At 42.4% G+C, this 21441-nt stretch overlaps 1 protein-coding gene across 2 annotated transcripts; it reads left to right on the plus strand.

The window, feature by feature from the left end:
• The first annotated feature begins 991 nt into the window (after positions 1-991).
• Positions 992-21385, plus strand: cc2d2a (coiled-coil and C2 domain containing 2A). Of its 2 annotated transcripts, XM_076278463.1 has the most exons (39): positions 992-1013; positions 1268-1510; positions 2073-2148; positions 2393-2440; positions 2875-2952; positions 3301-3514; positions 3879-3970; positions 4244-4345; positions 5137-5238; positions 5513-5749; positions 5954-6113; positions 6301-6437; positions 6636-6767; positions 7919-8128; positions 8502-8608; positions 8990-9130; positions 9454-9610; positions 9870-10129; positions 12320-12497; positions 12945-13098; positions 13258-13405; positions 13661-13799; positions 14251-14454; positions 14648-14740; positions 14878-14969; positions 16200-16367; positions 16652-16757; positions 16900-17009; positions 17238-17334; positions 17571-17672; positions 17765-17941; positions 18755-18958; positions 19066-19155; positions 19287-19400; positions 19792-19926; positions 20037-20159; positions 20314-20372; positions 20731-20908; positions 21019-21385. In XM_076278463.1, the coding sequence occupies exons 2-39, from the start codon at positions 1497-1499 to the stop codon at positions 21205-21207; spliced, it is 5127 nt and encodes a 1708-aa protein (XP_076134578.1). In that variant the 5' UTR covers positions 992-1013; positions 1268-1496; the 3' UTR covers positions 21208-21385. The 2 variants fall into 2 exon arrangements, with proteins under 2 accessions (XP_076134578.1, XP_076134579.1); XM_076278464.1 differs by lacking the exons at positions 992-1013; positions 2393-2440 and having other exon boundaries at positions 1028-1510.
• The last annotated feature ends 56 nt before the right edge of the window (positions 21386-21441 follow it).

Below are 21441 nucleotides of genomic sequence, written 5' to 3' on the forward strand. Positions count from 1 at the left end.
GGATGGATTTTATTATGTATCGCATATTTTATTACTGTACGTATTACGCAGGTGAGTGTCCAGTAAGCCAAGACCCTGGGGTGTGTATGCATTATGGACCCTTGAAATGTTGAGTCCATGCTGAAGGCCTGGATATGATTGGGAATTTGTAAGCATAAAAAAGCATATGGCAAACACACTCTCACATACACACACACACACACGCACGCACACACACACACACACACACACACACACACACACACACACACACACACACACACACACACAGAGAGATCAATTGTAAAGGTTTGAAAGAATAATCATTTTATGGATCAGAGGGTAATCATGAACAGTTTTTGATATGATTTAAGAGCCAAATGGGAAATCACGACTAATCAACTGCACACGATGTATTCATTATAGATGAGCATGAACAAAACATCAGGGGAAGGCTTTGACAGGGTCAATGCATAAGTGTGTGTGTGAGTGTGTGTGTGTAGTGTGCTTTTCTGGATGGTTAATGTTGTATGCTGTCCATGCGTAAGACAGAGAGATAGGGAAATAGGGATGAACAAAGAATGGTTTCTGGATTTTGTTGCTCTGGACTCTCTGGGTGTTTGGACCTCTTCTCGTGGGAAACTAAAAGCCTGCCAATGAATTCTGCTTTCTGGCATGAGATACACATTCTTCAATGTTCAGCCATTTTATGGACTGTCTCTGCACATATCGAGTTGGTCGAGATTTTATTATTGTAATCATCTAAAAAAAATGTTATACGTGCAATACATTGTCTCTTAAACCCAAAATGACAAATCGCATTTACCCATCCATCAGACTGCCCGAGGTCTATGAGTGCGATCTCTCTACCAAGCCCAACTGCGTACGACCTACGTCATTGACTGGCAGATGTCTGGTTCAATGGAAATGCGATTTAGAAGCGACCGTGTGGTCGTGTGGATATGCAGACTTTAGGCAAGGTTGGTTGCAGGATAGTTTTCTCCCGTTACCAGGCAGCAGTAGTGAAGAAGGCGGTAAGGAGGCTAGTTAGCACAACTTCAACATTTACTAATGGAAAACCTGACTGCATGCAAACAACGCACTCCTCTTATCATCCACTCGAGCAACTTCTAGGTCGTATCGAATGTCACTTTGTGACAAGTTGGGGATTGTTATGGTTGCCTAGACCTCAACGTTTAGAAAGTAGTAACTGCTACTACAATTAAGATATCGGGTTCACATAATTGATCGTACATACCTGCTTTGTTTTTCTTTCTGTTTTCTCCAGGACCTCTGTCTGCTAGTTAAGTCAATTTGATATGCTATTGTAACAACAACCGGTTGTTACATTCCTATTGTTGTCTGTGTCCAGTTGCGCTACGACAGACACTCTGTTACAATGTTTCCTCATAATCTCAAATCCCCGACTCCACACTGATTTGAAAAGGATCGCCTGGAATCCATATGGTGGGAGTGCATTAGCCAAAGATAACCCTAATCTGCTGCACACCACTACAATGGCATCCACCAGGTAAGACACATATTATTAGCTGTAGTTATACTGACTTTCCTATCAGTTTCCAAACACATTTACTCACTTGAGACCCTTTTATGTTACCCTTTTATCTCCATAAGCCTATATTTCAGATTGTAAATTAGTAGAGGGTGCATTATGCATGTTGTTTGCATTAATCTGTTTGGAATTATGCAGTGATTTAGTGAAATAGCACACAGTTGCTCCTTGAAACACACCGAATAAGAAATCTTGGTATTTTGGGACAACACATTTTGGTAGGCTATACTATAGATATTATAGGAATCTTATAGTATTTGGGACATACTATATAAGTATAAGACTGTACTATAGGAGAAAAGGATATTGTAGAGGTATTACAGAATGTCACAGAAGTATTAAACACTACTATATAACTACCATATCTTAAAGTTACTATGTTTTTTTTCTTCCGTAAGGGCATATAGCCAAACTATGTTTAATTCCGATTATGAATAGCAGTGACATTGATGTGTTGATAATGCCTGTAGTATGTTTACCTGTTCTTTGACTCTTGGTCTTTTTTCCTGCACCATTTCAGTGACATCCGAGACAAACTGCGGCAGAAGCGCCGTGCTTTTCAGGAGTCTCTAGTGAGAGTCCGCGATGATACTCAGGTGACCTTCCCTAACACTGTGTCATGTCTGCCATCGTCTATATTTACCTTGCCGTGTTGTCAATAACATATGTCTAACCCTTGTTTTAATTCAGCAGCCTATTAAGCTGTAGTAGGGAAGGCTAGTGTTTAACATGACTGAATAAGCCCTCTTGCAGGGAGGTGCATAGCATGTAGGCCTGTGTTACACAGAGCATGTTTATAAAATGGGGCTGTGGAACTTAGTGTTGTACTCTGCCTGCTAGGCTTTGGTCTCCATGGCCATGGACGTCAATAGAGACTCTGCTACTGAGGTTGGTGTGGTCTTTCTGCAGCTTGACTTATCTTGAGTGCTGTGCCCCTTGCTCTAGAATAGCCTGTAGGCCTAAACCTTGTAGTTCTGCAGCTTTTCCTTTCCTTTTCAAAGCTGCTATGCTTTCCCAGATTTTTAGACACTGCTGTACTTTGTGTGTGTGCGCTTGAGCTTGTTCCTCATGCCATTACTAAGATTTCAGTCCCTGTGAGGTAGGTTGTCCTCTTTTCTGAAATCCTTCCTTGCGTGCTTTATGTTTTTTTCGCTTTGCCCTTTATGACGCTCATCTCTAAAAACTCCCTTCCCTTCACGTATGTTGCTGTATTGCAATATGATTTGGGGAAAATAAAAATTGAATGGAAGCTAATTGCCAATGGGAGCGAGCTGTCTAGCTTGCTTTGAGCGTTGTCTTCTCATGTTTGTCTGTTGCACCAGGATCTCGCTGGAGAAGAGGAGCCGGCAGAGACTCTGAGGCGATCGCTCAAAGCTCAGAGACAGAGGAGGAAGAAGAAGGTACACAAGCATGGGAATGGGCCCTCTTTCCATTAACTGGCAATGAGCAAGTTGTGCAATATAACATAAATAATCTTGCCTTGACTAGATTGTCAGGATTTAACGTTCTCAGTCACTATGCCAGAATTCAGATTTCCAGGTTGCCTCAAAAATGTCTGATGATTTCAGACACAGACATTTTCTTTTCTTTAAGGCCTGGATTGTGTAGATGAAGTATACAGTGGAGAGATGGAAATTTATTAGAGATACTGCAGATACATACTTACAGTGGAGAGATGGATGAGGGATGGCTATACAGTCGGGGGATCATTTAGTCACCCGCATCCTTCTTGACCTGACACCTCTCAGCTGCTGGAGGAGATGGCTGTGGAAGAGTCTCAGACCGGGGCGGAGGAGGAGGAGATGGAAGATGGAGAGGAGGAGGAGGAGGAGGATGTGGAGACCTCAGCAGTGGAGGAGGTCAGCGAGGTCCAGTCCATCCAGCAGTCGAGGGGCAGATCGGAGACGGAGCCAGAGACAGAGTCCGAGGCAGCGGCCAGGTCCTTCACGCGCTCCTCTAGAGGTTCGAGAGCATTGCACTCTGGTCACAGTCACGCTGCATTAACCTTGCAGTGCACAGCTGTGTCTGCTTTCATGACAAATATTTAGCATTTGGGCCTTTTTCAGGAAAGTGACAATGTGTAAAGCAGCTTTACGCAATGTAAAAAAGTCTTTCTAAATTCTACTACTGTAAAAGTCCCCCATGGCCCTTCAGCATGTGGTCAGGTGTAGTGTACATGGGAATATTGGGTAGGCAGGGATGCCTCTCAGGAAGTTACTGTACAGACATTTTAATCATTTATTATCAAGTCCAGGAAAATATACTTTTGTTGATCGTGTCCACCTTGTAAAATCATCTACTGTCTTTTGGATTGTTTTCTCCATAGACCTGCCTCCCTTGCCCATGTCGAGACCCAGCTCCAGCATTTCAGAGAGCTCAATGCGACAGCGGATGAGAGAGAAGCTGAGAGCTGCCAGAGTATGGTTCTATTTCACCACCTAATCTACACCCTCACAGCTTTCTTTTAGCCTGAAGAGTGTTGGCTTTATGGCCTAGTATGGAGTGACATTTAACTGCCACAAGACTGTTGCCCCACAGATAAAAACCCGCTCTCTCCACTACTCTGCTATTACACTAGTAGACTACTTCACTACACTACTCTTCCCTCTGCTGTTGATAAACATAGACACACACATACTGTATGTAGAGATATATATTGGGTTTGCCATTGACACTTTGTGTTTATGCCAGTCTAAAGCAGAGAGCCTCCTGCAGCAGGAAGTACCCGTGGAGCCTGCCAGTCGCCTGCAGAGTCTCCGGGACCGAGACACTCTCACCAGGTTTGACCGAGAGGTACGCCTCAGTGTCTGGTACTGTCATAGTATGAGGTATTCAGTAAGAAGCGACCAAATGAGAGTGCAAATGAATGCACTGGATGTGTGTTGTGTTGTAGGCTTATTCACCACCTCCACTGTCTTGAACTGTCTGTCCACTAGTCACTTTACATTTGTCTTCTGCCTCACTGTTTGCGTGCTGTATTAGCACATATGCACAACCTCCCTCCATGCCACATACCTTTCTTAATATAGTTATTTATATATAGATATATAGACTCTATTCTTGCACTGTTGCACTGTTTGACTTACTCATTTGCACCATCACCATGACACTCATTCACACAGAGCACCTTACCTTACCTTATGCACTGAGAACCACAGGCTCAGTCCCTGCTTCAGTCATTGCAAGCGCACCTGATTGATTATTCACCCACAATGTGGATACTGTTTTTTAGAAATGATTTTGATTAAGTTTTATTTAGTATAATTTGTATTTTGTATATTTAGTATATTATTTATCTTCTACAGTCCTTATTGCTTAGTTGTGTTTTTTATATTATATACTTTTAATTACTTTTTCTGCTGTTATTGAATGTGTGTGTGTGTTGTCTATGCTACTGTGACCTTGAATTTCCCCTAGGGATCAATAAAGTCTATCTATCTATCTATCTATCTATCTATCTATCTATCTATCTATCTATCTATCTATCGAATGATATCTGAAATGGTTTACACAAAACTACTAAATACATGTAATTCTTGTAATAAACTGCTAAATACATGTAATATACGTGTAATATATTGCAGACAGAGCCAGAACTCAGGCATGCACCAGATGGAGATTCATCAGAGATTTTAGGAAAAGTGAAGTTTCGTGAGGCTGTACGCAGAGTGCGGATAGATGCCCAGGTTAGCGCTATCCCTATAATGTCTGTGAAAGTGTTTGGTAATATAGATATGGACAAATGGCATAGAATGGCATTAATTGTGTGACTTGGATGAGTTCAAATATCTTTAAAATCTTTAAAAACAAAACTAGACATGTAATTCCTTACATTATGGTGTTTAGATATATGATGTGACCTTGTGTGGTGTTGCCTTGCCATGAATATAGCCATAGGTTCTCACATATCATTAAGCCTAATTTATCTACTTAAGACTTCCCTTATGCTGTTGTACACAGAGAGAGGCTGGCATACCCACAGCTGAAGAGGCCTATAACTTCTTCACCTTCAACTTTGACCCCGAGCCTGAAGAAGAGCCCAGCAAACGTCGCAAGAAGAGGAGACCCAGGTCGGAGCAGGCAGAAGGAGGACAGGAGGAGGAAGGAGAGGGGGAGGGAGAGGAGGAACCTGAGGAGCAGGAGAGGGAGGTCGAGAGGGAGCCAGCCAGAGAGGATGATGAGGAGGAGGAGGAGAGGGTAAAGTGATCCCTTGATGAATACCAATCTCTGTATACATTTATTTCAGAACAAGGAAATGAAACAGCTGTACCTTATGTAAGTTATGTCTTGCCTTAAGTCAAGCCAATTTTACAGTCCACTTATACTTTCTCTGATTTCTCTATGTAAGCAGATGCAAGATATTTGAGATGATTGTGTGTGTGTGTGTGTGTGTATTCTCAGGACGAAGAAGCTGCTCTCGTCAGAGATGGTGAGGAGGACCTGTTCCTCATTGAACAGTCCTCTCAGGACTTCCTGGAGGTGAGGAAAGCAGAGTACATTGGGTATAACAGACGAGTCCAGCGTGAAAGTGAGCTGCTCTTCACTCCCAGTGTGCGAACAGGTACATCAGACCATACACACACACACACACACACACACACACACACACACACAAATGACTGTCTCCTCACCTGAAAACAGCTGTAACATCCCAGTTGAGACAAATGCTGCCTAATTATAGCACTGCCACTGACCTGACAAGGGGCGCATGAGCCGGCCAGCATTTAATTTTCATTTGCATACTTTAGTGCCTGCTTCCAACAAGTTGCCTGACAACATGCAGCCGCGATACCTGGAAGAAGAAGGCCTCTACGTTGGAGAGAGGCCAGTAGTTTCCCTTACCAATGAGAACATTCTGGAAAACCGCATACTAAGACAAGACCAGGTAATTCTATGCATCATTAGTATACAAATGCCTGAACAAAATGTGCCTTGCCTTGCACTGCCAGATTGCATTTAGTTAGCTTCATCTGGCTCCAATACTTTCAGTAGTTTCAATGCATGTGCTTTGTGTCTGGGCTGTGTAATCGTTACTTTGGAAAGATTTCAGTGTGGTAATGCAATGAAAATGACATGTTCAAAGGCCACAAAATGGTTTGGCGATGATGGGAGAATCATTGTTCTGCCTGACCCAATCAAAGAGTCCTCGACCCGACCTCCTCTGTTCCATATGGAGGGTGATTTGGATCCCTCTCTGCAGACTGTTTATAGGAAGGTAAGTGCAGAGCTGAGCTGACTACGAGCATCACATTCAATGGGTTTGTAATCAGGGGTGTGTCACCGCAATGTTATGTGGGCTTTCCCATGTGCTCACAATATGCAGGAATTGAGGGAAGCTGAAATTGACTGGGGATTGTAGTCCAAGAGGTTTATATCAACTGGAAAGCTGTTTGTACTGGCCTGGGATAAAAGCAGACCCACAGAGAAGAAAACATATTTCATGCAGAGGCAGCAAAGTTAAACCTCAAACTCATCCTCTAGAGGTCAATTCAGAAACAAACAAACAATAGAGCTTTAATATTGGATGTCATTATTGTAAACCAATCATCATTTTGTACATTATATTGTACATATTTTTGGGACAATTTAGACATATTGATGTGCAATTTGGACTGTCTTGCTTCTTTAGTCATGCTTTCTTTCACTGGATGTTCATTTGCTTTTTGTAACAATGATGGAATAGTGAAGCCAACTGTCAACATTTCAGTCATGATGATGTGTCACAAAGCGCAGCAACACAGAGCGATGGTTGCTAGGCAAGGTGAATGGCCGATAATATTTACCGGCAGGAGAACTGAGGGGCTCAGGGCCCAGCTGTCCGATGAGGTCATGGTGCAAACAGGCCCTCCATTGTGGAAAGAGAGGGAGAGAGAGAGGCAAAGAGTTCACACATGGCTATTTAGGGTGAGTACAGGCGTGTCACGGTTGATTAGTCACCGTAAGCACTCATCCCCAGAGATCCATTGCACTGGGCTCTGGTGCAAAGGGAAACACCCCGTGCAAAACACACCTACACAATTCCTTACATGCTGCTCCCACGCCAGGGTTCATGTTAGCAGTGCACACAGTCCAACAATGGGCTCCATCTGGATGTGTAGTTGTAGTATGACACTCCAATAATAACAGTATATTAAAAGTGACAGTGCTTGTAGCTTTTATTAATTATGCCTAATTTATGGTGTACAATTATATCAGGAAGATATGTAGATGATCCTCTTTGAAAGTTCGACATCTCCTTGTGACTGAAACTCTCATTTTCGCATCTCTTGGCCAGTGAGATCAGAGAGACAACTAATGACTCATGAGGATGACCTCATGCAGTCCCTCATTCATTCACTGACGCAGTGCTGTTTTTGCGACACACAGGCAATTAAGTCCAAGTATGCCAAGCGCTACATGCCCGGGGTAGGCGACACCCAGGGGGACTACCAGCTGGACGTGGACGTCGCCGGCCTCATCTTCTCCCACCACGGCCTCTTCAGCCGCGAGCACGTGCTGGGGGCCCGTCTGGCTCAGTTATACGACCAGCACCTCAGCAGACAGCATAAAAACCTCACCCGTCTGCTCACTGATAAGGTACAATCACTGATCTGTCATACAGAATATTTTCTCACACTGTTGATCAGTTAGTACAATCTACCGACCTATTATATAGATCATAGATAGATATAGATTATAAAAGGAGCTTGGCTAGAATGCAGTATGCTGAAACGTTGTGGGTTCAATTCCCAGCTTCCATCATTGTCCCCTTGAGCAAGGCACTTAACCCCAAGTTGCTCTGGGGACAATGGCCCTTGTAATAAAATTTGACATATAAGTCGTTTTGGATAAAACCGTCTGCTAAATGAATAAATGTAAATGTATATTAGTTGGTACAACCTTTGTGTTTATGGCAAGGTTACTAAGTAAGTACACAAAAACTCATTTCTGGTGTTGATGTGTGTTGTAGCTGAGTGGCTTGCGGAACACCATACGGAACATGCTGGAACTTCATGGTGGACAAGGCTTAAGCGAGATCACACAGCAGAGGATAGCGGAATACAAGCAGGAAGTGAAGTGAGTAACCTGAAAGTCATCACACACACAAATCAAATCAAATCAGATCAAAACAAATCAGTCTTTATTTGCTTAGCGCCTGTTGTGCAATGGTTGCAAGGTGCTTTCCAAAGTATGAAGAGATGTAAAAACAAAACTTTATAAAAGCAAGACCTGGCAGAAACATGATAAAATTGAGAAATCTGTAAGGCACAATGTGACATCATGAAAACGAAATAATTGGGCTTAAATTTGACAAAAGTGTTGGAAAGTAAAATAATAAAAAATTTTGAAAAAAAAAAGTCTGCATTCTTTTGTTAATAAGAAGTGTCAAACATGTGAATATGTTGTGTTACTGTAGTCCTGTGGGAGTGTGGGTTGTGATGTTGCCCTGTGTGGCAGGATAACTCGTCAGATGCGTGATGCAGAGCAGGAGAAGGATCGGGCTCTGCTGAAGAACATTGTGAAGGTGTGGAAAGAAATCAAAGCTCTGAGAGAATTCCAGAGGTTCACCAACACACCTTTCAAGCTCTATCTGAGGAGGTAACTAACCATCATAGCACAGTAAAACATGGTGATTACTGTATTTATGGTTCTGTATTTGTGAAGGCTGAATTTCACTTGATCATTGCCAAAAACCTGAACCGGAGCTAAATAAACATATTGTATAAACACATTTTGAGAGACATTGTGTATACACACATTTTGACAAAACATTTGTATAAATTTTAATGGATACATCAAAAATGTTTGACTTCTCAGAAAAGACTCAACAGAATGCATTACACCTAGTTTTCTATCGATGTGTCGATGCTTGTTTTATTTGCTCGAGCTGAAAGTCTCTGGCATGACCGTTGTTGTTGTAGGGAGGAGGTTGACAGAGCCTCAGATGAGCGCGAACATGAGGCTGAGATTCTGGCAGAGGTGTCCGAACTGCAAGCAGAGAGCTGGGAGGACTACGAGAAGAAGGTGACTGAGTACAAGCAACAAAACGAGGAATGGAAGACCTGGAAAAAAAAGCAAGTATGTTCTTTTTTACAGTTAGCTGAAGAGAAGTAAACTCATTTCTTATGACGACTGGACAAAAGGAAATTTTTCATCTTTTCATCCAGAGTATGGATGGGTCATCTGTGAGCCTGAGATAGTAAAGTAAGAAGGATAAGATCATTTCAGAATGGTCAAGTTAAGTGGTAGCCTCATGCCAGACAATTAAAAGCATGCTATATACACACAAACAAAACACCTATCAAACACACTGCTGACCATAATTCACTGTGTGCAGAAAGCCATGAAGAAAAAGAAGAAGAAGAAGAAGAAGCAGCAGTCTCAGGACGAGGAGGAGGACGAGGTTGAGGAGGAGAGCGAAGAAGAGCTGGGCGAGGAGCCCACAAAGCCAGACCCTCCTGAAGAGCCAGACCTGGACGCCGTGGAGCGACAGGTGCGGGAGAAAGCCGCCAGGATCCGCCGGAAGCCCGGGGAGCCCATCCTGGTGCCAGAGTTGACCGCCTCAAGCAATATCACTCCCAATGAGCAGTGTCCCAGGTAGGGCAAGAACAGAGCACAGCACCTCAGTTTACATCAAGATCTTAGCGCAACCAGATCATTTACAGTTTCAGGTCAAGATAAATTTTTTAAATCATTACTATTTTTACTTTTAATAGCTGTGTAAGTACTGACAGAGTGTATACAGTGCCTATAAAAAGTATGCACCCCCCCTTGGATATTTCCACTTTTACTGCTTTTATAAATGGAATATGTTAAATGGAATCTTTAATATAAATGGAATATGTTAAAAATATATAATTAAAAGCAATTGCATAAATATTCACCCCCGTCAAATCAGCATTGAGTAGATGCACCTTTGGCCGCAATTAAAGCATGGAGTCTGCGTAGATAGGTCTCAATTAGGCTTGCACATCTGGAAACTGCAATTGTACTCCGTTTTTCTTTGCAAAACTGCTCAAGCTCTGCCAGGCTGGAAGGGGATTGAGTATGAACAGCCCTTTTTAAATCCAGCCACAGAGTTTCTATAGGATTGAGGTCTGGGCTTTGTCTCAGCCACTCCAGAACATTCACTTTGTTGTCTTTAAACCATTTCTGTGTAGTTTTCACTGTAGGCTTCGGCTCATGCTTGCTGGAGAGTAAATCACCCAAGTCATAGTTGAGTTCTCTTGCAGACTGAATCAGATTGTCCTCCAGGATTTCCATATATCTAGCTGAATTTATTTTACATTTACCTTTACAAGCCTTCCAGGGCCTGCTGTCGAGAAGTATCCCCACAGCATAATGCTACGACCACCATGCTTCAAATTAGGGATGGTTTGTTTTTGGTGATGTGCAGTGTTTGGTGTCAAAAATAGCATCTAGTCTGATGGCCAAAAAACTCAATTTTGGTCTCATCAGATCAACAAACCTTCTTCCATTTGACTTTGGAGTCTACCACATGTCTTTGGGTGAACTTTAGTCGAGATTTAATAAGAGCTTTGCACACGCTCCGTCCGGCATCTTTTGTCTTATGTGTCAATGTCTTGTGTGTGGAGCGCTTTGGGTTGCACTCTGTGCATCTTAAATGCACTATACAAATAAAACTGACTTGATTCGAATCGACTCGACTCGACTCATAGAGCTTTGACTGGTAAAGAACTCGGGCAAATGTTGCTGTATGCATAGTTTCTCCCATCTCAGCTGTTGAAGCCTTTAACTTCTTCAGAGTTGTCATAGGTGTCTTGGTGGCCTCCCCCACCATTATTCTTCTTGAATGGTCACTCAGTTTGTGGTGACGGCCTGCTCTAGCCAGATTTGCCATATTCCTTACATTCCTTAATGATTTTAATGATTTCACTGAACTCCAGGGGAATGTTCAGTAACTTTTTTTGTATCTATCCCCTCACTTATGCTATTCAATAACCTTTTCTTTGATTTGTTTGAAGAGTTATTTTGTCTTTATGGTGGAATTATAGCCAGGAATACTGATTGACCAGTGACTGAACCTTCCAGACACAGGTGTCTTTATATTACTGTACTATACCAGAGACTTTCTAATGAGGAGACATAGCACTCAAAAAATCCTCCATAGTAATGCATGGGGTTAGTTTGAAACGCCAATATGGCAGTTGTCTACACATACCCCACCCCTACTGCGGCAAAACGTCGACATGTGAATACATTGAGCCAATCATGTTTTGTGTTGTGAATACATTGAGCCAATCATGTGTTGTGATCTCGCTGCTGGAGCAAGATTGGTGTCGTGAAGCCTTGCGCACGTGCATTTCTGCCGAAATAGATGCCCGATAAGTGCCCAAAAAGCGTTGCAATATGGCCGCCGAGTGGAGGGACTTGCCTAAAAGGACTTTGAATATACACGTTCATTGCACTCAGGCGATCTCCATTTCACTAATTGTGAGACTATTAGCGCCAATTGGCTGGACCGCTGTTGATTTAGATCAGTCACTTTAAGGGGGCTGAATATTTATGCAATCACTTATATTTTTAATTAATTAACATTAAAGAGGGGATTTTAATTATTGTAAATCTTGTATTGTAAAAAAAAGGCCAAATTAAATTGACAAAGATCTCATTTAACAAAGCAATAAAAGGGAGTTGAATACTTTGTATAAGCACTGTGCTTCTGTGATATAGTTTATTTGTATAAGAATGTGTTTCTTTCAGTGTAAACTGATAAATGTAGTTGTACAAAAGGTATATGACTCATCTTTCCAAAAATTTCCCCAGGGCTGAATTTGGGAGAAGGCAGGATGTGTTGAAGCGCTCTCTATTTGTGAAAGTTCTGTACAACGACAAAGAAGTCTCCCGCACAGATAGCCGTGCCCTCACTGCAGATTTCAGGGTCCACTTTGGCCAGATATTTAACCTGAAGATCATCAACTGGCCTGAGAGCATCAAGCTGCAGGTACTTCAGCAAAATGGCTGTGCAATGACAGTCAACATGGCCATAGTACTTGATACTTTACTAATGTGACTTCTGTGCAACTGCATTGTAGGCTACCAGTGGAATATGAATTTTTGGTCAACGATCAAATTAATATTTGGTCAACGATTTGCCATATTTACAAGGCTCACACACTCTCTCTCTCTCTCACTCTCACACACACACACACACATACTCACTCACACACACATACTGTATAGTACACAAAAGCGAACACACACATGCAATCATTAAAATGAACAAAAGTTGCAAGAGTAGAGGATGGAGTAGGACATCCGAGACAAATTGACATGCATGTTTTTTTTTTTCCGAGAGAATGTGCAGGACTGAGCGGCGGTCATATGTTGTACCACTATGTAGTACATATAGTTATGATATGTAACTGTTTAACTGCTTCTTTCTCCATAGGTGTATGAAACAGTTGGATCTTCAACAACCCAGCTGGCTGACGTGTTTGTGCCGGTCCCAGAACCATCCATTCTTACAGGCAGTGCCACCTCTGAACAACTGGAGTTTAGCAGTAACCAGCGAGTCACGTTCAATCATGAGGGAGTTGGCAGTGGTAAACACAGAAACACACAGGCCGACTCACACACACACACACACAACACACACACACACACACACCACACCACACCACACCACACCACACCACACCACACCACACCACACACACACACACACACACACACACACCTTACACTTGCTGTTTGTCTTGCAGATGTGCCCTTCTCTTTTGAGGCGGACGGCAGCAACAGATTGACCCTGCTGACCTCAGGGAAGCTGTCCTGCTGCGTGTCTTGGGCCATCGGAGATGATGACATCCCTCTCGCTCCCCCTATGACTCATGCCAGTGCAGGCATAAACAGGTGAGCCAACTATGTACTCAGTGGTGATCTCAGAGAACAGAGAGGAAAACACGAACCAGTCTTTGTGCTAATAATGGGCTAGACTCTGGTAAACCCACAGTATTGACACTTCTGCATCCATGTTGGTGTTTATCTGTTTTATCTGTAATGTTGGGGATTGATGGCAGAAATTATTCAAATAAAAGAAATCGATTGTATAATGAAGCACTTATATGAATAGATTTTAAATGGACTTGGTCTGTTTTACGTTTACAGTGGGATAATGCAAATGGATGCAATCGCGTGCATTGGGGCCTCAGGTCTGAATGACATGAAGAAGTTGGGAAAATGGGCTGCAGAGTCTCGGCTGGATCCCAACGATCCCAACAACGCCTCCATCATGCAGCTTCTCTCCGTGAGTAACAGGATGATGAAAACTTGACGGATTATTCCAAAACATAATTTCATTGAATTTCACTGTGTAAAATGACACAGACATTTCTTTAAGTCTGCCATTGGTTATCATGGGCCATTTGATAAGGCATGTGCACATTATTTTGTCTTCCAAGCAAGTCTAGATTCATGTGATTCAGTCTCGTAGTTGATGATATGATAGTGGTCCCTCAGCTTGATGTAAAACCACATCTGAAAGCACTTTCAGCTATGTTTTGGACAAGCATCTGTCAAACATGAATCACTGTAATAGATCTCCCTGGATCAGATCTCAGAGGATAACATGAAAAAATTGTGGAGTGTCAGCTTGTTATTGTCCAAGCTTGCACATTGTTACCAAATGTCTATCTGTCTGTCTGTGTCAGCCCTTTTCTCTGTATCTCTGTCTGTTGGTTTGTCCACCCTTCATCTAGGTGGTCAGTGGCGGCGAGGTCACAGTTCCTGATTACTTTCGCCTGGAGCAGCTGCAGGAGGAGTTCAACTTCCTGTCTGATGAGGAACTGGACCGGTCGCGGAGGTTCCGCCTGCTCCGGCTTAGGACTCAGGAAGTGGCCGAGTTCCGTGGCTACAAGTTTGTGCCCACTCTCGAGCGCGAGGTCTTTGAGAAGGTCTTCCAGGTCAGGGTTAAAAGCCTCCCAGCCTCTCGTCATTGTTTAAACAGTCTATCTTCATTACATCTGTTTATGACACTGTCTTTACCACAGATTTATTCCATATGGATAGATAAAATCCCTCAGCATTATAAATTATTTTAGTACCGGTTATATTGAATCATAAGAAAATGTCTTATAGTGATTTTGCAATTTTTAGGACTATGAGAAGAGACTAAGGGACGGCGAGATTGTTGATACCAAAGAACACTTGGATGCCCATAGGGCACTAGTGGCCAAGTATCTACAGAAAGTGAGTCTGCCTCTATACACATAAAAAATGAAAGCCTCACACATTTCAAACATGTGTGGTGAAGAGAAAAACAAATAGACTATGTTGGTTGCCATTCAGTTTTGCTAAGACCTTTTGATTGTCTCTTTTCCTCCAAGGTACGAGAGTCTGTGGTTAATCGATTCCTCATTGCCAAGCATCATTTCCTCTTGTCTGATGTGGTCCTGGAGGAGGAGGTCCCCACTATTGGGTAATTATGAACTATTCATTATGAAGACGCATGAAGGAGTTTGACCATATTTTAGCCAAATATTGATCATCCTACATTATTCAAACACATCCAGGATGCTCTCTACATAGCCTTTTTAACATGACTGCACTTAATGCTCCGATGAAGCCATTTTAAAGCATTCTGTTACATTACTCTCTCATTCCGGCTGAGGTCATTACTTTCTTTCCCAATGTAGCATGCAGTGTTTCAGTGGCACATGCCGTCATTTGGAATGGGTGATGTAGCTGCTCTTAAATAACTTCTGTAGAGGTCTCCAATAAATCATGTGTCCACAAGTGCCAGCACTTAGAGTGATGATCAGGGAGAAACTAGGGTGGGTTTTCCTTTGAATCTGGATCTGATACACACACAGTACTCCACTGGTACAATGTGTTTTCCCAAACTGAAAAAAACACACTCTTGGACAATCTGAATATAGTTGTTTTGTGCCTTCTGCTAGAATACATTTTCCCCCCACTTCTATACCACATTTAATTAGATTAGACGTTATACACTCTATTACATCATTCATCTTTATGTGCCAAAGACACATATAACCAACCAAAACACTGAACCTTTTTTCAAGATAAATTTGACAGTTAATTCATCCAGTCACCACGTTCTATTTGTTAACCCTTTTTCTATGTTCCATCTCCTTATTTTGCTTGGCATGTGTTTATTCAGTGGTCCTGGCGCTGGGTATGTTTTAGGATCTTTTATTCATTTTTGTGTATCCATTTTAGTTTGTCCCTACCTACCCTGTAGTCCTAGTCTATGTGACTGTTTTAGCAAAGCTCATCAGTGGGTTCTTTGTATGTAGTTGTCATCTCATCGTTAACACTGGATATTGGGAAGTACGAGTTAAACCATTATTTAAGGTCACTATAGAAAGTTCTTAAATGGGGTTTAGTCCTTATATCCTCCTGGTTTTGACATAATGGCTTTGACGTAAAAGTACTTTAGTGTTTTAAGCATGATTGCTGCCAGTCCTGCTGGAAATACGGTGAGTTGAAGTCCCAGTTTGACACTGGGAATTTATATCTGATATTTGGAACTGAATACAAATGTCAGGAACAGAAAACAAATGGAAGTTATATTTTGGTTTGTGTTCATAGTGAAGTCCATGTTGTAGTTATTGAAAACCATACTGAAAGTAGTTAAATGACCAGTTGCCAATGTTGTACTGAGTTTGATTGGCATTGCTCTCAGGGTCCTTGGACTGAACCTGTTTAAACTGGCTGAACCCAAACGTCCCCTGAAACCACGGAGGAAAGAAAGAAAGAAAGTGACCGCACAGAACCTGTCGGACGGAGACATCAAACTCCTGCTCAACATCATCAGAGCCTATGACATTCCTATACGAAAACCCCAAGCCAGGTATCTCACTGTCTCACTATTGTTGTGCTAGACTCATCTTATTTAATAAGCTCTTATGGCACTTACGGTATTGAATAAGCTCTTATTATGATCAAAATTGTTAGAATCAGACAAGAGCATCAATGTATAAGTGAGGACAAAGCAATAGCCATGTGGTGTAAATAGATATTATTTGTCTGGCTGTAGGCCTTGGGTATTTAGGCAGCACAATGACCACTATCATTATCCTTGAACAAGGCTGGCACTGTTGACTTAGATGAAGTAAACGTGTGTTGTTATTGCAGCAAACCTTCGGTTGCGTCAAAGTCAACCCGCTCAGTCACAGAAACATTCACTACTGGACACTCCTCACAGACTGCCATGCAAGGCACTGATTGGCCTTTCAACCAGGTATGGTAAAGTGGCCATTTCCTGTTGCTAATGCTGGCAATGGTAAACCACCACTGTCTCCAATGCGAGTTTGTTTTAGTCTTGTGATATTTGTTTTACATGTAACTTGTTGTTACATGTTACTGTCACATGTTTCCATTAGGTGCTTGTCAGGCCCTTTGTGGAAGTGACATTCCAGCGCACGGTACTCCAGACGTCCACTGCCGAGGGCCCTAACCCCTGCTGGAACGAGGAGATCCTCCTCTCTTTTAGGTAAAAAAAGTAGATTCAAAACCTTGTTGCAGCTACCTCATATACATGTAAATTTGAATGATATTTAGCAGAACAAAGTCTGGCACTGACCTGGTGCCGTGGCATACGTTTTTGTGGGAGCTTTTATCCAAAGTAACACAGACTAGCAACGGCAGGTTTGGGGATCGAACCTGGGTTGACTGTTTGTCAATCAGTGATGTAATTGTTTTGATGTGTGTCTTGTTTCAGTGCTCCTAATGGAGATTATAGTACAACCAGTTTACAGTCTGTGAAAGATGAAGTCTTCATCAACATCTTTGACGAGGTTGTTTATGAGATAAGTGAAGTGAGTATAATACAATTGTATTACTTATCAAATGAATAATAAAAATGGATTGTTATATCTGTATTTTGCACACAGCCTAGGTGAAACCACACTAAACCGAGTATCTTCACACACTACTATAGAACTAACTATTCTATTCTAGTTCTAGTACTATAGAACTAACTATTCTATTCTAGTTCTACTATAGAACTATTCTGCCTTAGTAATGTCTTCTATTCCCTGTTTTTCCCCATCAGGCTGAAAGAGAAAGAGAAAGAGGAGGCCTTTACGCACATGTTGAGAGACACTGGCTCGGCTGTGTGAAGATCCCTTTCAGTACTATTTATCGTCAATCCAGGGTAAGACTGTGTATCAAAAAAAAAAAGAACTTGCGTTTATGTTGCCAGTGACTGGGCAGGTCACAACTCACACTGACTGATGTGTCTGGCAGATTGATGGAACGTTCAAAGTGGAAATGCCACCGGTGCTGTTGGGGTACACCAAAGAGAACCATGTGGTGAGTGACGGCGGCTATGACATTGTGCGCAACCTGACTGAGGGAGCCTTCATCACACTCTTCATCACCATCGAGCCTCAACTGGTACCTGGTGAGACCATTAGAGAAAAGGTAAGAAGAAGAAGAAGAACAACAATAACAACTTCAATCTCCTATCCCTCTTTCTGTCTCTCTTTCTGTTTATTGTGACTGCTTACTATGTGCACAGTGGGAAAGTCACTTCATTAATCTTTCTGCTGTTGTTGCATATTGACAAAGCAAAACGATGATGTTTCATTTTATGTTTATCTTAAATTGTGCCACTCATTTTTGAGAGAGTTGAGAGACTTCATTTAACTCCTCTGGTGTTCTGTCCTGTCTTGTCTGTGTTTTCGCTGCATTTGTTAGATGAAGGATGTAAAGGTAAAGTTTGCTGGGGTTTCATGTCCACAGTAACTTGATGACATGATCTTGGTGTTCTGCAGGTTCAGCATGTGCTTTTGACTAGCTGAATATGGGCTTCGCTTCACCCACTAATCAAAACATACTTCCAAATAATGGAAGTCTGTCACTGGTAGATTTTTATTGCAACCTTGTATATAATGATAAGAAATGTGGGTGCCATTTGTGTACCACTTCCACATTTTAGTGCCCTATAATAGTTGAGCAACATCCTTGAGATGTTGACATGGCTTTATAGTGTCATATCCTGCCCCTCAAATAACCCCTCTGCTTTCAGATTCTTAGTATGGCTTGCATACACTAAAAATGCATTCAATTCAGCTATAGTACTATCTGTTACTGCATGACCATGGCACCAGGTCAGTGCCAGACTTTGACCTACAGAGCTTTTTTGAAGAACAAGACAGCCTTCCAGTGTGGACCACAGTGTATTACTAGCTGTATCAATTTACATTTTATTGACCTTTGACCTATCCCTACCAGTTTGACACGGAGGAAGACGACCGTGTGCTCCTGGCATCCGAGTTCTTCGAGAAGGACGCCAATAAGCGCTTCCCTGACCGGCCTTGTCTCACCACCGTCATTGACATCAACGGCAAGACAGTGTTCATCACACGCTACATCCGTCCACTTAACCCGCCTCAGGAGCTGCTGGATGCCTCGCCCAACAACCCACAGGAGACCATGGTCTGTTGAAGGACACAGAGTGTCACAGTCAAGACCTTCCTAGAAAAAAGATATCCCACCGCATGACACCATCCTCATCCTGTTTTTATCCTCTATCTCTGTTTTAGGAGTTGGTCGCCCGCTACGTTTCCCTTATTCCTTCCCTTCCCGACAGTGTCTCTTTTGCTGGGGTCTGTGACCTTTGGAGCACTTGTAATGTGAGGAGACATTACTCATTTAGCCTTAATGCAAGCCATTCATTTAGCTTACTTGATGGCCTTTTTTTGTACGAATGACCTCTCCACATAACTAAATGTAGCACGTTGTCGTCTTGTTCCTGTCTGTCTAGCAATTCCTGACACTGCTGGCAGGAGATGAGGAAGAACACGCTGTCCTGCTCTGCAATTACTTCCTCTCCATGGGCAAAAAAGCTTGGCTTATCATTGGCACTGCCATCCCTGAGGTACCCTATATCAAGTCAACAACCTGAACAAAGTCCTTCACAGTGGAAGTGACAACAAATGAAAAATAATTATTCAAGCAAGCATTTGATTCATTTCCTGTGTTCTTTTTTGCTAGCCTGGGTGTTCCCATGCTGCCTTGCGCGCGATTTGATTCACGCTGCTAAGGCAGCCTGGAGACCATGGAGCAAATTTTCGCCTGAGATAGGGAATGAGTTATGCACAGACGCATGTGATAGACATCCGTGGCACCCAATAAACGGATCTGGGCATTTTTTTTCAAATACGAGAAAATTAATGTTTGGTTCCCAGACCACGTCTCATTGAGAAGTGGTGGCGCTAGCCAGGCTACTTTTTTGCCATTTCTGACATCTATTTGTTGATTCATGACAGGGGCTCACAGCTTACGTGTTGACATATGAGCAAAGTCGCTACCTCATCTGGAACCCCAGCAATGGTCAATATTACGGACAGTATGACACTTTCTGCCCACTCCAGACCATTGGATGTCTGATAAATGCTGATAATGTGAGTGACAGTTATTGTACCGTAAGAGAATGAAAATAGGACATTTACATCACCTGTATAACTGATTGGTGCCACTCCCTCTCTGTCTCTATCTGTCTCATACCTTTTAGGTATGGTTCAACATTCAGATGTATGATGCCCCTATGAGGATTAGCTTTGATGTCACTAAAAGCAAGTTCTGGAAGCCTTTCTTCTCTCGGGCATTCTCTTATCCAGGACTCTCTAGCGTACAGGTAAACAAGAAGACAATATTTTTGGAGAGTCCAGTCATCTCCCTCTGATGCCTGCTTTAGCATACTTACATTGAAAACATATTTAGATCGGAGGTGGTTGTTTTTATTTGCCTGGTTAAAATGGACTCAATGCGTCCCTACTGTTTTCTTGTAGCCTGAGGAGTTGGTTTATCGACGCACAGACAAGGCAGCTGCCACAGAGCTTCAGGACAGGTAAAAGTTATTCTCTAGTGTTTGCTGTTCCTTGCTGCACTGTTACTTGTTATTCTGTCCCTTTCCTAAATAAAAGTGCATTTAGGGATTGCCTGGATCCTTAAATGCACTGGACAGAACATTTATGATAAGCATTTTTTTAGTCCGTACTTACCGTGATGGAACTGCCTTGTTTTTATTTATTTATTTAAATTTTATTATTTTCATTTATGTTTTTTTCCCACTACATTACCATTACTTTGCTGTACTTTTTAATCCCAGCTGTAAACATTCTGTCAGTAGTTTGATTGGTTTATGGGCGCAAGTCTTTTTTCCCCATGTTTCATTTTATGTCAATGTCTAACGGGTGTCTCTGTAGGATTGAGAAAATACTGCGAGAGAAGATCATGGAGTGGCGTCCACGACACCCCACCCGCTGGAACCGATATTGTTCCTCCACCCTACGCCACTTCCTGCCCAAACTTGAGCTCAGTGGAGGACGGGACGTTGCTGAGGAGCACCGCCTGGAGCTGCAGAGCTTGCTGGGAGAATACAGGGTGGGCCAGGATTTAGTCATTGTGGTGTAATCAGACACACTGGAGACCCAAACAGGGACGTTTCGGCTGACCTAACTTGTCTTGTTTTCTTTATTATTTCCTCCTCACAGATATCGGGCTTTCCACTACATCTGCCATTTTCAGAGATCCAGCCAATCATTGAAGCTGTGTACAGCACTGGAGTTCATAAAGTGGAAATGTCTAATGTGGAGTTTGCGCTGGCTGTTTATGTTCACCCGTACCCCAATAATGTGTTGTCTGTGTGGGTATACTTGGCCTCACTCATAAGGACACGTTAGGTCTGAGAACTCCCCCAAAATGTTTACTTAATTATTTCTCTAAGCTGTTTTGCACATGGTAGTTTGATGAGAGCAATCACTGTAACATGTAGAATACTGAGAATAGCCTTGTGTGTGTGTGTGTGTGTGTGTGTGTGTGTGTGTGTGTGTGTGTGTGTGTGTGTGTGGGGGGGGGGGGGCTAACATTGTAGGCTAACATTTTATATGTTATATATTAGCCTATAGCAGTTCTGT

The sequence above is a fragment of the Alosa pseudoharengus genome, unplaced genomic scaffold, assembly GCF_046254945.1.
Source record: "Alosa pseudoharengus isolate Yale_2024_CS ecotype anadromous, Long Island Sound unplaced genomic scaffold, YU_APseudo_1.1 YU_APseudo_1.1_scf_11, whole genome shotgun sequence".
Taxonomy (NCBI): domain Eukaryota; kingdom Metazoa; phylum Chordata; class Actinopteri; order Clupeiformes; family Clupeidae; genus Alosa; species Alosa pseudoharengus.

Excerpts from the sequence above, each read along its gene's own strand:
- cc2d2a (XM_076278463.1), top strand. Across the intron at positions 14,455-14,647 it reads TCTTTGAGAAGGTCTTCCAG|GACTATGAGAAGAGACTAAG; the intron begins GTCAGGGTTAAA and ends TGCAATTTTTAG. Across the intron at positions 19,401-19,791 it reads TTGGCACTGCCATCCCTGAG|GGGCTCACAGCTTACGTGTT; the intron begins GTACCCTATATC and ends GATTCATGACAG.